Source organism: Pituophis catenifer, unplaced genomic scaffold, assembly GCF_029215685.1.
Source record: "Pituophis catenifer annectens isolate HBS135680 unplaced genomic scaffold, rPitCat1.0.hap2 SCAF_10, whole genome shotgun sequence".
NCBI lineage: Eukaryota > Metazoa > Chordata > Lepidosauria > Squamata > Colubridae > Pituophis > Pituophis catenifer.
Genome location: NW_027256890.1, coordinates 18,990,929 through 19,004,723, shown reverse-complemented (window position 1 = coordinate 19,004,723; position 13,795 = coordinate 18,990,929). Strand labels below are relative to the sequence as shown.

Genomic DNA, 13,795 nt, shown 5'->3' with positions numbered 1-13,795 from the left:
GGAAGGGAAGTGTTCTGTCCCAGCTACGGACCCAAAGAACTCAGCACACAACAAACCTTAGTTTACTAAATTAAATCAGTCTTTTTCAAATAAAGGCTGTTAATTAACTTTCTTAACAGCCTACAAGACTCCAAAGAATAAATAATCGTAATCTTACTATGGTTGGCAGAAAGCCCAGAAGCAATTTGCAGAGAACTAAGATCAAGACGCGAAGGAGAGTGAACGAAGTTGTTTCCTGCAAATTGCTTCAGTCGGCGTTCCTCCTTAAATAGGCTAAGGGAGTGGCCAATTAGCCCCAAGCCTTACTCTCGAAGAGACCTCCTCTAAGGAGCCACTCCTGCCTTTTGGCAGCTCTGCGCGCCCGTGCATCGAGAAGAGGCTCTTCCTCTTCGTCCTCTTCACTTAAGGGAGCTTCTGGAGGTTCTGAAGGCCCTGGCTGAATCTCCGCTTCTGGCACCACATCTTCTCCAGCCTCCTCACTGTCCGACTCGAGTGCCAGCTGCACAGGCTGCTGGCGCAGCATCACACCAGCCTCCTCGCTGTCGGAATCAGCTACAATCCGCAGAGGCCACTAATGGGCCACTACACGAAGTCCCAAATCCACCGTCTCAGGCCTAATTTGGCTGCGAGCACTGCATGTGCAAATTATGTTGGGATCTGAACCACTGGTTCGCCACGCACACTTGATTCGTACGTGCGTGCGCATTCCTTCCGCGCCGGGGTGGATTCCACTTACCTTTACTACCGGTTCGCAACGGGAGCGCGCAGATCATCCATGATGACGTTGGGGCAGGTGGGCGGAGTCTCCCATTGGTTTTTATTACCGGTTCTATAGAACCGGACCAAACCAGGAACAACTCACCACTGTTCCATGTATGCACCCGGGCTTCCATACATGCACTTTGCTCACACGTGGGGTCTTCCGTGCATACGCCCGTCCTCAAAAACATGGTTAAATAGGACGGCATTATATCCAGGAGGGCTACTGGTACCGGTATTTTGCCGGTTCGTACCGAACCAGTACGAACCGGCAAAATACCACCTCTGATCCGAGTGCTTGAAAAAGCGAGAATTCAGCTTGAGAAAAAGGCGGAAAAAAAATGTCATTTGCTTTTTTAAAAAATACATTTCCAGTGTCCTGTTTTGTTTTTGTTTTTTAAAAAAAGAAGGATGGCTGTTTTGCACCCGAGAAAAAAAGGATAATTAAATGTTCTTTTTTTTTTTTTTTTTTTCATTTCCTCCGGACTGTTCACAATTGCATTACTTTAGCCTCTCCGAGAAGAAAATTTATTTCCCTGGTGTACGCAAACCTTCCGCAGTATTTTTGAATGGCTACAAATCACGCTTAAAAGAAAAAGAAAAAAAGAAGCTAGGATAGATATTTGTGGCTTTATTTTTAGGCGACAAAGGTTAATCATTGTCTTCTGACATATTCTCTGAAGGCACCATAATTTTACGAGCCTTCAAATCGTCACGAGATACTTTGGTTTGGCTGGAATTAAAAGGACATAGTATCCCTTCTGGAAATGTTTTGAAATTATTTGTTTTTCAGGAATATAATATATATTTTTCAGCCCCAAAACAGCCTGTTTTGACTTGGTTTCATTTCTCGGTGGGAATAATTACTTTCAAGTTTCCTTTTTCTTTTTTTTTGTTCTTCTTCAAGCATTTCCTAAAACACGTTTGCTCATTTGAAAACATAAATCTAAATGCCCTTTTCAAGAAAATAAATGTTCTTTTTTAAAAAAAAACTGACTTCCAAGGCTATCAGAGATAAAACAGACAGCAGGAAAGAAAAAAAAAAAGGAAGATTAAAAGCTAAGAAAACAGCAATTACAGAAAGCTGTAAAATAATATATGATGTAATGTTATGTTTGTTCTGTGTTTTTAATGAGTTTCTGGTTTTGTTGTATTTTTCTTTATTTTGTTTTTAAAAGTCAAAAGTTTAATACTTTAAAATTACTTTAAAAAAAAAAAAGCTAAAAAAATAGCAAGAGTAATAATACGGATGGCCCTCCAAGTTACGACCACAACGGAGCCCAAAATTTCGGTTGTTAAGCGAGACCGTTAAGTGAGTTTTGCCCCATTTAACGATCTTGTTTGCCACAGTTGGGAAGCGAATCGCTGCCGTTGTTAAGTTAGTCACACTTAACACATCGGTCGTTAAGCGAATCCAGCTTCCCCATTGACTGGGCTTGTCGGAACATTGCGAAAGAGGAATATTGTGACCCCCGGGGGGGACACAACGACCGTCGTAAATACGAGTCCCCATTGTATATATGTATATACACACACATACATATATTACATGCATACATGCATATACATATATACATCAATTGATCTATACATATACATACATATACTTCTATACAATGTATATATGTATATACACACAAACATATATTACATGTATACATACATATACATATATATCAATCTACATATATTTATTTTATTTATTTTATTTTGAATTTATAGACCGCCCTTCTCTCTGGGGACTCAGGGCAGTGTACAGCCAAATAAAAACATACAATACAATACAAACATTAAAAACAGTTAAAAAAATATATATCTGTTTGGCCCCAAATTTAAAATGACAAACCAATTTAAAATTATTTAAAAAATTTGTTAAGCCAGCCCGGCTTGCTGAAAAAAGAAAGTTTTAAGGGCACGGCGGAAGGCACCGAAGTCTTGGATTCTCCTTATCTGTGTGTGTGTGTATATATATATACACACACACATGTGTATGTGTGTGTGTGTGTGTATATATATGTATATATACTTACATATATGTAGGTCTTTGGTTATTCGAGTTTTCTCCCACGTAAAATTGGAAGTGTCTTGGCGACGTTTCGACGAAGTCTCATTCGTCATCTTCAGGCTGGTGTCTTCGGCTTCGGGCTTCTAGGAGCAATGTGTGATCGCAGCTGTTTCTTCCTTTTAACTGCCAGTGGGGGTGTGAACTGATCTATACATCTATACAATCTATACATGTATATATACACACATATGTATACATGTGTATGTATGTGTGTATATATGGTATATATACATATTTGCATTAATACATATATACATATATCAATCAATCTATATATACACATACATATACGCACAATGTATATATGTATACACACATATGTATACATATATTACATGCACACATACATATACATATATATCAACGTATCTACATATATATACACAAGTGTATATGTGTATATATGTGTGTATATACATATATACATATATCAATTGATCTATATATACACATATATACAATGTATATATGTATACACACATATGTATACATATATTACATGCACACATACATATACATAAATGTATCTACATATATATACACACATGTATATGTGTATATATGTGTGTATATATATATACATATATCAATCGATCTATATATACATACATATACACACAATGTATATATGCATACACACATATGTATACATATATTACACGCACACATACATATACATCAATGTATCTACATATATACACACACATGTATATGTGTATATATGTGTGTATATACATATATACATATATCAATCGATCTATATATACACATACATATACAATGTATATATGTATACACACATATGTATACATATTACACGCACATACATATACATATATATCAATGTATCTACATATATACACACATGTATATGTGTATATATGTATGTGTGTATATATGTATGTGTGTATATATACATACATACATTTGCATATATACATACACACACATATCCAATATTGATAAATTTTATTGCAAACCCCTCAGGGTCATTGATGCAGTGGGCTGAGCAGAGTATGAATTGGATTAATGATTAATATTGGGAATTATTATTAAATATTTGCCTCCCTTCCTCTGCATCAATGGCAAGAACACGTGTTCTGCTTGCAGCTTTCATTGGGGTCGTGGGAACGTGCACCTATGGTCTGAGGCCATTAGGGCAGGGTTTTTATTGCAACCCCGAGAGGGGAAGGGAGGGGGGCAGAGGTTCAGAAGGCAATTCAAATGCGGGGTTCTTATTGCGGAATAACTGCGCCTCAGAGGATGGGAATTGTAAAGGAAAGAACAGCGCATGCGCGATTGGGTGAGTTCTGGCGAGGCGAACGCAAATAAAAAAACTCGAGAAACATGGGGTCTAAGGCGCATGCGCGCGAGAGAAAAAAGTGGAGGAGCTCCATAGAGCTACGAAAAGTGAGGAAAAACTCCATTATCGTTCGTAGGCCAGCTAGTGGACGGGTTTCACTATTATTATTCTTGTTACTATATTGTTATCCGTGGTGGATACCGCATACCAATCTCACAAGGCAGTCTGATCTATTCCAGTATAAAGTCGACTTCAAGAATGAAATGGTATAGAGAGAGCCAAAAAAAAAAAAGAAACGAACCCGGAAACGAGCTCCCGACAAGGAGGGCTGCCCCTCTTCACGTTTCCTAAGTCTAACGTCCTCCTCCGAGGGAGGAATTTCACATCCCTTCCCCTTTTTTTTTTTTTGGCCCCGCCCCGCCTTTCTCTCATTGGCCCGCCGGGAGGCCGCCTGTCACTCACCGCCGTCCTCCAGCGGCGATAGGCCGGAGGAGGTAGGCGCATGGGAGGAGGGGGGGGAGGAGAAAAAAGAAAGGCGGGCACTTCCGGCCGGGCTGTTTCCTTTCGCCCGCTCCCTCACACACTCGCTCGTCCCCCAGCTCCGACTTCCGGTCTTGTGCCGCTGGGTGGGGGGCGAGGCGGCGCACGCTCCCACCTCCCTTCTAGCCCCCCCCACAGGCGTAGAGCCCCCCCTTCTTTCCTGCAGCGCCCCCCCAGCCTTTTCAATCCCCCCCTCGAGAAAAAGGGGAGCAGCGCCTCCCTAGAGAGGCTCCTCGCCTCTCAAGCCCCGCCCCCTGGAGCGGAAGCCCCGCCCCCTGGAGCCCCCAGCCCTTAAGCCCCGCCCCTTAGGAGCAGGACAGCCCCTCCCCCCTCTTTGCCCCATCAGACCCTGCTGGAAAGACCCCCCCCTCCCAAAATAATAATAATAATATTCAGTGGTTAAACACAACCTAATATAGAGAGACCCCCCCTCCCCATAATAGCTGGAGCCCCCTCCCCAAATAGGGAGCCCTCTCTTATTGCCCCCCCCTCCCAGGCTGAAGAGGGGGCCTGTAGTCCCCCCTCCCCAATAGGAGTGTCCATATGGGGTGGGGGGATTAGGGTAGCCCCCCCCTCTTCTCTGCACCCCCCATTGACCCCTCCCCCCTCCAGGGGGTGCTTTTTATCCCCCACCCACCCAAAAAAGGCTGGGGTGGGGTGAGTGGGGGGGCTCCCCTGTTTCTTGGACCCCCCCTCCCCTTCCTAGCCCTCCCCCCTCCCTCCTTTTTGGGGGGGAGAGGGCAGAGGCAGGCTTGCTGAGGGGCAGGAAGGGGGGGGTCGCCCACCCTCTCTCTAAGCCCCCTCCCCTTGAAAAAAAATGGAGAAGGGCAAAGGGGGCCCGGCGACTGCAGCTGGGGGGGCTGCAGGAGGAGGAGGAGGAGGAGGAGGAGGAGGAGGGAAGCTGCTGATCTACACCAGCCTGGATGCCAAGGATGAGTTGGAAGAGGTGGGTGTTTCTTTTGGGGGGTGGGGTGGGGGGGGCAATGAGGAAGGGGCTTCTGCTTGGCCCTCTCCAGGGTTTTGGAGCCGGGTCTGCGGGGGGGGGGGGCTTTGGTTTGCCATGGTGGTTATTCCTTCTCCATCCTCCTCCTCTTCTTCTCCTCTTTTTTCTTCTCCTCTTCCTCCTCTTCTTCTCCTCCTCCTCTTCCTCCTCTTCTTCTCTTTTTCTTCTCCTCTTTTCCTCTTCTTCTCCTCCTCCTCTTCCTCCTCTTCTTGTGGGCTGCTCCATCCCTGGAGGCCTTTCAGAAGAGGCTGGACAGCCCCTGGCCCGGGATGGCGGGGGGTACTCCTGCTCGAGCAAGGGGCTGGACTAGATGGCCTCCAGGGTCCCTTCCGTGATTCTGTCAGTGTCTGCCTGCCAACCAACCAACCAACCAACTGGCCAAGCAGTTGGAAATATCCTCTGAAATCTTCATCATCATCATCATCATCTTCTTCCTCTTCCTCTTCCTCCTCCTTTTCTTTCTCTTCTTCCTCTTCCTCCTCTTTCCTCTTCCCCCTCCCTTCTTCCCCCTCTCCTCTCTTCTCCCTCCTGCTCTCACCATCATCTCATTCCTCCTTCATTCTTCTCTTCTCTTCTTCCTCCTCTCTTTCCCCCCCTCCTCCCCTTCCTCCTGCTGTCACCACCACCACCTTCATCTCCTTCTCCCCTCCATTTTCCTCTTCTGTTTCTTTCTTTCCTCCCTTCCTCCCTTCCATTTCTTCCCCTCCTCCTCCTCCTCCTCCTCCTTCCTTTCCTTGTCCGATGAAGGTGATGGTTGAAAGAGGCTCAGAAACTTCCTCCAGAAGTTTGCCTGGGGTTTTACAGGGCTGCCTCCACCTCCACCTCCTCCTCCACACACAAAACACACAAACACACCCTTACACACACACACACACACACACACACCCCATTGAGCGATGGTCTGTCTGCTGATGAGCCACCAAAGAAAGCCTCTTTTGGCAGGAGGAGAGGAGCAGCTGTTGCCAGCCCCTCCCTTCACTTGTGGCTGTGATTGTGTTTGTGTCACGCATTGTGTGTGTGTCAGTGTCCCTGGGGGTGTTGTTTTGATCCTGGTTTGGAAACCTGGAAAGCCGATGCTGATTTTTATGAGCCTGTCTTAAAAAAAACCTTTCTTTGCCAAAAAAAAATCAATCTTCCTCTTAATCCACAGAGGAAACTTATTTTTTGAATATATCTACGATAGTAGGCAGCTAGTCTTCCACTTGCCACAACGGAGTTCAAAATTGATGTTGCTAAGTGAGACATTTTGAGCAATAGCACTTAGACTTAGAAGTACTTAATACTTAATAGCACTTAGAAGGCCACCATCCTGCCTTCCATGGAGGACCCGTATCCTGCACGAGTCAAAATGAGGGCTGGGAAAATATCTACAGACCCCTCACATCCTGGACATCAACTGTTTCAACTCCTACCCTCAAAACGACGCTATAGAGCACTGCACACCAGAACAACTAGACACAAGGACAGTTTGCTAAACAAATAATTCCCACAACACTGTCAAACTATTCACTAAGTCTGCACTACTATTAATCTTCTCATCGTTCCCACCACCCATCCCCTTCCGCTTACGACTGTATGACTATAACCTTGTTGCTGGTATCCTTACGATTTATATTGACTGTTTCCTAATATGATTTAATTGCTTATTTGTTCCCTAGGACTATCACTAAGTGTTGTGCCTTGTGATTCCTGACGACTGTATCTTGTCTTTTTATGTACACTGAGAGCGTATGCACCGAAGACAAATTCCTTGTGTGTCCAATCACACTTGGCCAAGAAAGAATTCTATTCTATTCTATTCTATTCTATTCTATTCTATTCTATTCTATTCTATTCTATTCTATTCTATTCTATTCTATTCCATTCCATTCCATTCCATTCCATTCCATTCCATTCCATTCCATTCCTATTCCTATTCCTATTCCTATTCTATTTTTCTCTTCTATATTCTCTTCTATTCTCTATTATTCTATTATTTTCTATATTCTATTCTATTCTATTCTATTCTATTCTATTCTATTCTATTCACTTCGCAGTGCTTTACGGCCCTCTCTAAGCAGTTTACAGAGTCAGCCTCTTGCCCCGAACAATTTTGGGTCCTCATTTTACCCACCTCAGAAGGATGGAAGGCTGAGTCAACCTTGATCAATAGATAGATAGGTCAATATAGATGATTAGATAGATAGATAGATAGATAGATAGATAGATAGATAGATAGATTATGATAGAGAAGAGAGAGACATAGAGAGAGGGAGATAGATAGCGATAGATAGCTATAAATAGATCAGAGATAGCTATAAATAGATCAGCGATAGATATAGATGATAGATATAGATAATGATAGAGAAGATAGATCAATATAGATTAGATAGATAGATGATAGAGAAGAGAGATATAGAGAGAGGGAGATAGATAGCGATAGATAGCTATAAATAGATCAGAGATAGCTATAAATAGATCAGCGATAGATATAGATGATAGATATAGATAATGATAGAGAAGATAGATCAATATAGATTAGATAGATAGATAGATAGATAGATAGATAGATAGATAGATATCGGATCGGAAGTGAGAAAGACAGAACAAAAGAAGAAAGGGTATGGAGGGAGAAAGAATGAAAGAAAAAAGAAGGATGGGAAGTGAGAAAGATAGCGAAAGGAAGGAAAGAAAGACAGAAAACCAAGAAAGGGGTAAGGCAGAAAGGAAGAAAAAAAACCAACCAACCCCAAAAGGTTCATTTTGCTGCCCCTGAAATTCTTCTCGATGTTGACTAGGCCTTGGAGTCTCCCGGAGATGGAGCTTTCCCTTGGCATCCAGCTCGTCTTTCTTTCTCAAGGCTGTTGGAGCTTCCGAAGGGCGGAAGCCTTGAGATGTCACCAGGGAAGCCTTTACCTTCTCAACAGCCCCAAGATTGCTCTCAGCATCTCCTCTTTGACCTGGCAAGCCCTCCTGGACTGACCGACCTCCCCCCCCCCCCACACATCACTGGGTTCCTGATCTCCTCCTCCCCCAGAGGAGCTGTTGGGGCCTTGACTTCTTGGTCCATGAGTCGAGCATCTTCAGGAGCTTTGGCCCCATGTTTTCCTTCTTTCCCTTTCAGAAGCTGGAAAGATGCATGGGGACGGTGACCTCTCTGACCGGTGGGCTCTCGGAGAGGGAAGCCAACGACGCCTTAAATGCCCACGTGAGTTTCTTTAAGCTCCTTCGCTTCGGATCTCCTTCCTCCAACCTGGGTCTTCTCTGGAGGTCCAGGATTTCACCCCCATGTAGAAATGAAACTGGTGGGAACGGAGTTTCTGTGCCTTTTTCCTCCTTCCCTCCCACCCCGTAGCAACTGGTGATACCTTCCTTTCTTGCTCCGCCAGGTGTGCAAAGGTGCCCCCCAGCACGAGGAAGTCTGCCTGGGTCTTTTCACCATGATCCTGACGGAGCCCGCTCAAGCCCAGAAGGTAACAAGAACTTTCGTTCTGGTTTGTCTAGGAGTAACACCCGTTTCTCCATTCCTCCTTTGGGAGAATTGCAAATTTGTCTAGGATTGACACACGTTTCTCCGTTTCTCTTTTGGGAGAATTGCAAATTTTGTCTAGGAATAACACCTGTTTCTCCATTCCTCCTTTGGAAGGATTGCAAGTTTGTCTAGGAGTAACACCCGTTTCTCCATTCCTCATTTGGGGGAATTGCAAATTTGTCTAGGATTGACACACGTTTCTCCGTTTCTCTTTTGGGAGAATTGCAAATTTGTCTAGGATTGACACATGTTTCTCCATTCCTCCTTTAGGAGAATTGCAAATTTGTCTAGGATTGACACATGTTTCTCCATTTCTCTTTTGGGAGAATTGCAAATTTTGTCTAGGAATAACACCTGTTTCTCCATTCCTCCTTTGGGAGAATTGCATATTTGTCTAGGATTGACACACGTTTCTCCGTTTCTCCTTTGGAAGCATTGCAAATTTGTCTAGGATTAACACCTGTTTCTCCATTCCTCCTTTGGAAGGATTGCAAGTTTGTCTAGGAGTAACACCCGTTTCTCCATTCCTCATTTGGGGGAATTGCAAATTTGTCTAGGATTGACATACGTTTCTCCGTTTCTTTTTTGGGAGAATTGCAAGTTTGTCTAGGAGTAACACCCGTTTCTCTGTTCCTCCTTTGGAAGCATTACAGATTTGTCTAGGAATAACACCCGTTTCTCTGTTCCTCCTTTGGGAGCATTACAAGTTTCCCATCACCATTATATCTCAGACCAACAAGTCTGGGATGGGGCATAGGGCTTCTCCCCACCTCCCCTTCTCCCTATCTGTCTATCCTCTGCACCCCCCCCCATTTTTTCCCGCCTTCTTTCAGCGGTTAAAGAAGCCGCTTGAACCTTCGTCAGTTCAAAGGGACGAGCGCCTTGCTCTGCTGGACCAGTTTAAAATTCGAAGCTGGGCTTTTAACATTTCCGGAGGCCGAGGCTCGGCTCTTTCCTGGTGGCCACGGGAGCTCTGCAGGGCAGGAATTTAATCAAAAGCTTCTTCCAGAAGCTCGTTAACCTCTTGAAAGGGAAGGCGGATGGCTCAACCTGGCGTTTTTTTTCCGGCGTGGAATGACATTTAGTGACACAAATTAGCATTTATGGAGACGCAAGCCAGCCAGCCGGGTTTTTATATATATATATATATATATATATATATATATATATATATATATATATATATATATATATATATATATATATTTTCTTTCTTTCTTTTCTGCATGCTAATATTTCGCTGGCGTCAGAGCCAAAGCAAGGGCTGTCACTCACTTCTACGCCCTCCAGCCCCAAATTTTCAGGCTCTCTCTTCCTGGATATTGACAGCTGTCAATCTTATCAGTTTATGTACAGCTTTAAGGAGGCATACCCGTCCTGTCTCCTGCATATTGACAGCTGTCAATCTGTCAGCTTATATACTAATATAAAAGCGCTTAAGTATCCCTCCCTCCATCTCTCCAGCCATCCTTCCTCCTCTCCCTCCCCCTTTCCCAACCAACACGTAATCCTGGATTTATAACCATTTATTTAGTGATTGTTTAAAGTTATGACACCTCCTCCTCTTCCTCTTCTCCTCCCCTCTTCCTCCTCTCCCTCTCCCTCTCTTCCTCCTCCCTCTCCTCCCCCTCTTCCTCCCTTCCCCCTCCTCTTCCCCTCCTCCCCTTCCTCTTTCTCCTCCTTCTCTTCCTCCTCCCTCTCCCTCTCTTCCTCCTCCTCTCCCTCTCTTCCTCTTCTCCCTCTCCCTTTCTTCCTCCTCCTCTTCCTCTTCTCCCCCTCTTCCTCCTCTTCCTCTTCTCCCCCTCTTCCTCTTCTTCCTCTCCCTCTCTTCCTCCTCCTCCTCTTCTCCCATTCTTCTTCCTCTCTTCCTCTTCTTCCTCTCCCTCTCTTCCTCCTCCTCTTCCTCTTCCTCCTCCTCCTCCTCCTCCTCCTCCTCTTCCTCTTCATCCCCTCTTCCTCCTCTTCCTCTCCCTTTCCCCTTCCTCCTCCCTCTCCTCCTCTCCATCCCCCTTCCCGCTAATCCTCACCACTTTTGAGCTATCTCAAAAGACCCCACTTGTTCCTTTGCGTTCGGCTGCTAGAACAACGTTTCTCCCCCTTCGTTTTTCTCTCTCCCCCATCTTCCCCTGTGCCACAGTGTTACCGGGACCTGGCCTTGGTGAGCCGAGATGGGTTGACCAGCATACTGAGCAAGATGAACCAGATCCTCATGGAGAAATACCTCAAACTGCAAGATGCCTGTCGCACCCAGGTGAGAAGCGGGGTTGTGTGTTTCTCTGTGCCCTTAAAAGCGTCTCTGTGTGTCTGTGTGTGTGAAGGGGTGGGGGGCAAATTAAGCCCAAAAGTGATTTTTTTTTGGACCCCAGAAACAGCTCGGAGGCCCTTGTGGTCATCTGAACCCAGGTGCTAACGAAAGAACGGCCTTCGGTCGATGTCTTCTGAGCTAGGCTTCCCCCCAGCAAACGAAGCCGGAGTCCTCGTCCTGATAAACCCCTTTTATTTAATTTATTTATTTATTATTATTTATTAATCAAATTTCTATACCGCCCTACTCCCGAAGGACTCAGGGCGGTGAACAGCCAAGATAAAATACAGACAATACAAATATTAAAAATCCCTTAAAATTATTAAATATTTCGGCCGAAACACAGATTAAAATTGACGGTGAATTCCTCTCCAGCAAAGTCCTTCCTCTCCCACAGTCTTTCAAGATACTTCACCATTACCGACCTTGATCAGGCTTGGCGAGTGGCCAGGCTGATATTTTTCAGACGCCTGCAATACTTGGCAAGAATGCAGGAATGAACTAATTGCCTCCTGCAAACTCCACTCCCCTTTTGCTCCTCTTTTATTCCCTCTGGGAGGGGCCATTCACTGTCCGCCTGTGGCTTTACTCCTGAGTCGACCCTTGTTCTTTAGCTGTTCCCTTCTCCTGGCAGCTCTGGGAACAGGCTGCAGCTCACTGATGCCTGACTCCGAAGGCAGCTGATAACTGTCAGACGGCCCTGGCCCCCTCTCTGCCTCCGACACAGAACCCTCCTCAGAGCCCTCCCCAGACTCCAGGACTGGCCCATGTTCCCCCCCTAACCTCCTCACTGTCTGAATCTGCTGCCAGCTCCGCTGGCGGGCCACGACAGGATGTCCCTTTTTTGTGACATCCCTCACTTTCCACCAACAACTGGCGTTAATCGTGGGAAAGAACGGGCTCAGATTTAAGGAAGGAGATTGCAAACAGGCCTGGCAAAATTGGGGAAGGAGAACCAGGCGTTTGGGATCTCTAGCGCGGTCCCGCGAGACGGTTCCCACCCCCGCTTTTGTGACCCAAAACCCAACTTTAAAAGAAATATATATATCTTTTCTGCGCTACGGTTTTAGTTTCAGAACATGGTCTAGTTTTGGCCAAGGTCTCTGGAGCTGCGACCGGGCGTCGACATGGTGCTGTAACTAGGCACGCGGTCTGTCCAGAGAGCCAGACGGTCGAGTGATTTCTCTTTCCTTTAGTTGGTTTGGCTGCTGCGCGAGATGGTGAGGAATGGGGTTATCGGCATCGACGGGAATTGCATGACGTTCATGAAACAGATCGCAGGTGGGTGTCCTGAGGGGGACCTTTTGTCCTGAAACGCCGCCCTAGAGAGGTGAAACTGACTTGATCCTTGCCTGTTCGCCTTGCTTCTTCTCAAAGCTGCGTGAAATCCGGATTTCTTGTTGGTAGCGGTGGGGAAATTATTTCCCTTAACTAACTAAAGAGAAATGATAAACTGGGCACACTGGGAGATTTTCAAAAGCCACCGCAAAAGCCCAGAGAAAATAATAATATTTTATTCAGTTTATGTGCTGCGAAGTTCTCAGCAAGGCTGTTCAAACTTTTCTTTAAAAAATCAAGCGAGCAACGATTGGCTGCTGTCGGATTCACCCAGCAAAGAGGGGAAACTGACTTGATCCTTGCCTGTTCGCCTTGCTTCTTCTCAAAGCTGGACTCCTTTTGATAGCGGCAGGGAAATTATTTCTCTTAACTAAAGAGAAATAATGAACTGGGCACACTGGGAGATTTTCAAACGCAGTCAAAGCCAAAGAAAATAATAATATTTTATTCAGTTTATACGCTGCCCCGTTTCCAGATAGTCTGACCAGAAAGTTTTAATCCAACAAGCAATGATTGGCCAGTTGTCGGATTCACTCAGCAAAGAGGTGAAACTGACTCGATCCTTGCCTGTTCGCCTAGCTTCTTCTCAAACATCCCAACCTGGGGCGGCTTTGAAATCCGATTTTCCTGTAAGTCCTTGACTTAACAAAGATTCGTTTAGCGGCCAAAGCTTTCTCACCTTTTTTCTTTCCCCCCTTCTGCTGGCAGGGGGAGACGTCACCTCCAAGAACATCTGGCTGGCGGAAAACATCCTCGACATATTGACGGAACAGAGGTGAGGCTCGGTCACCTGGTCAGAATAACCAGCCAAAATCCAAAAAGATTTTCCAAAGACTTGGAACTGGCCAAATCTTGTTTTCCTGGCGTGATCAGTTGTGTGTGTGTCTTTTTAATTTTCTTTCCTCCTGCCCGGTTTTAACCGGCTCAAATCCTTCGTTTCCTGACGTGTTTTTATTTTGCTAGTTCTTCGA

General features: G+C 45.2%; 1 protein-coding gene across 1 annotated transcript in view; it reads left to right on the top strand.

Moving 5' to 3' along the window:
• The first annotated feature begins 5,412 nt into the window (after window positions 1–5,412).
• The window catches only part of INTS3 (integrator complex subunit 3), a 31,988-nt gene continuing 23,605 nt past the window's right edge, over window positions 5,413–13,795 (top strand). The window contains exons 1-6 of the mRNA XM_070950586.1: window positions 5,413–5,613; window positions 8,774–8,857; window positions 9,039–9,122; window positions 11,319–11,432; window positions 12,683–12,767; window positions 13,533–13,599. Coding sequence (XP_070806687.1) covers window positions 5,485–5,613; window positions 8,774–8,857; window positions 9,039–9,122; window positions 11,319–11,432; window positions 12,683–12,767; window positions 13,533–13,599 — 563 coding nt within the window. The 5' untranslated portion in view covers window positions 5,413–5,484. The remainder of the gene's footprint in view (window positions 5,614–8,773; window positions 8,858–9,038; window positions 9,123–11,318; window positions 11,433–12,682; window positions 12,768–13,532; window positions 13,600–13,795) is intronic.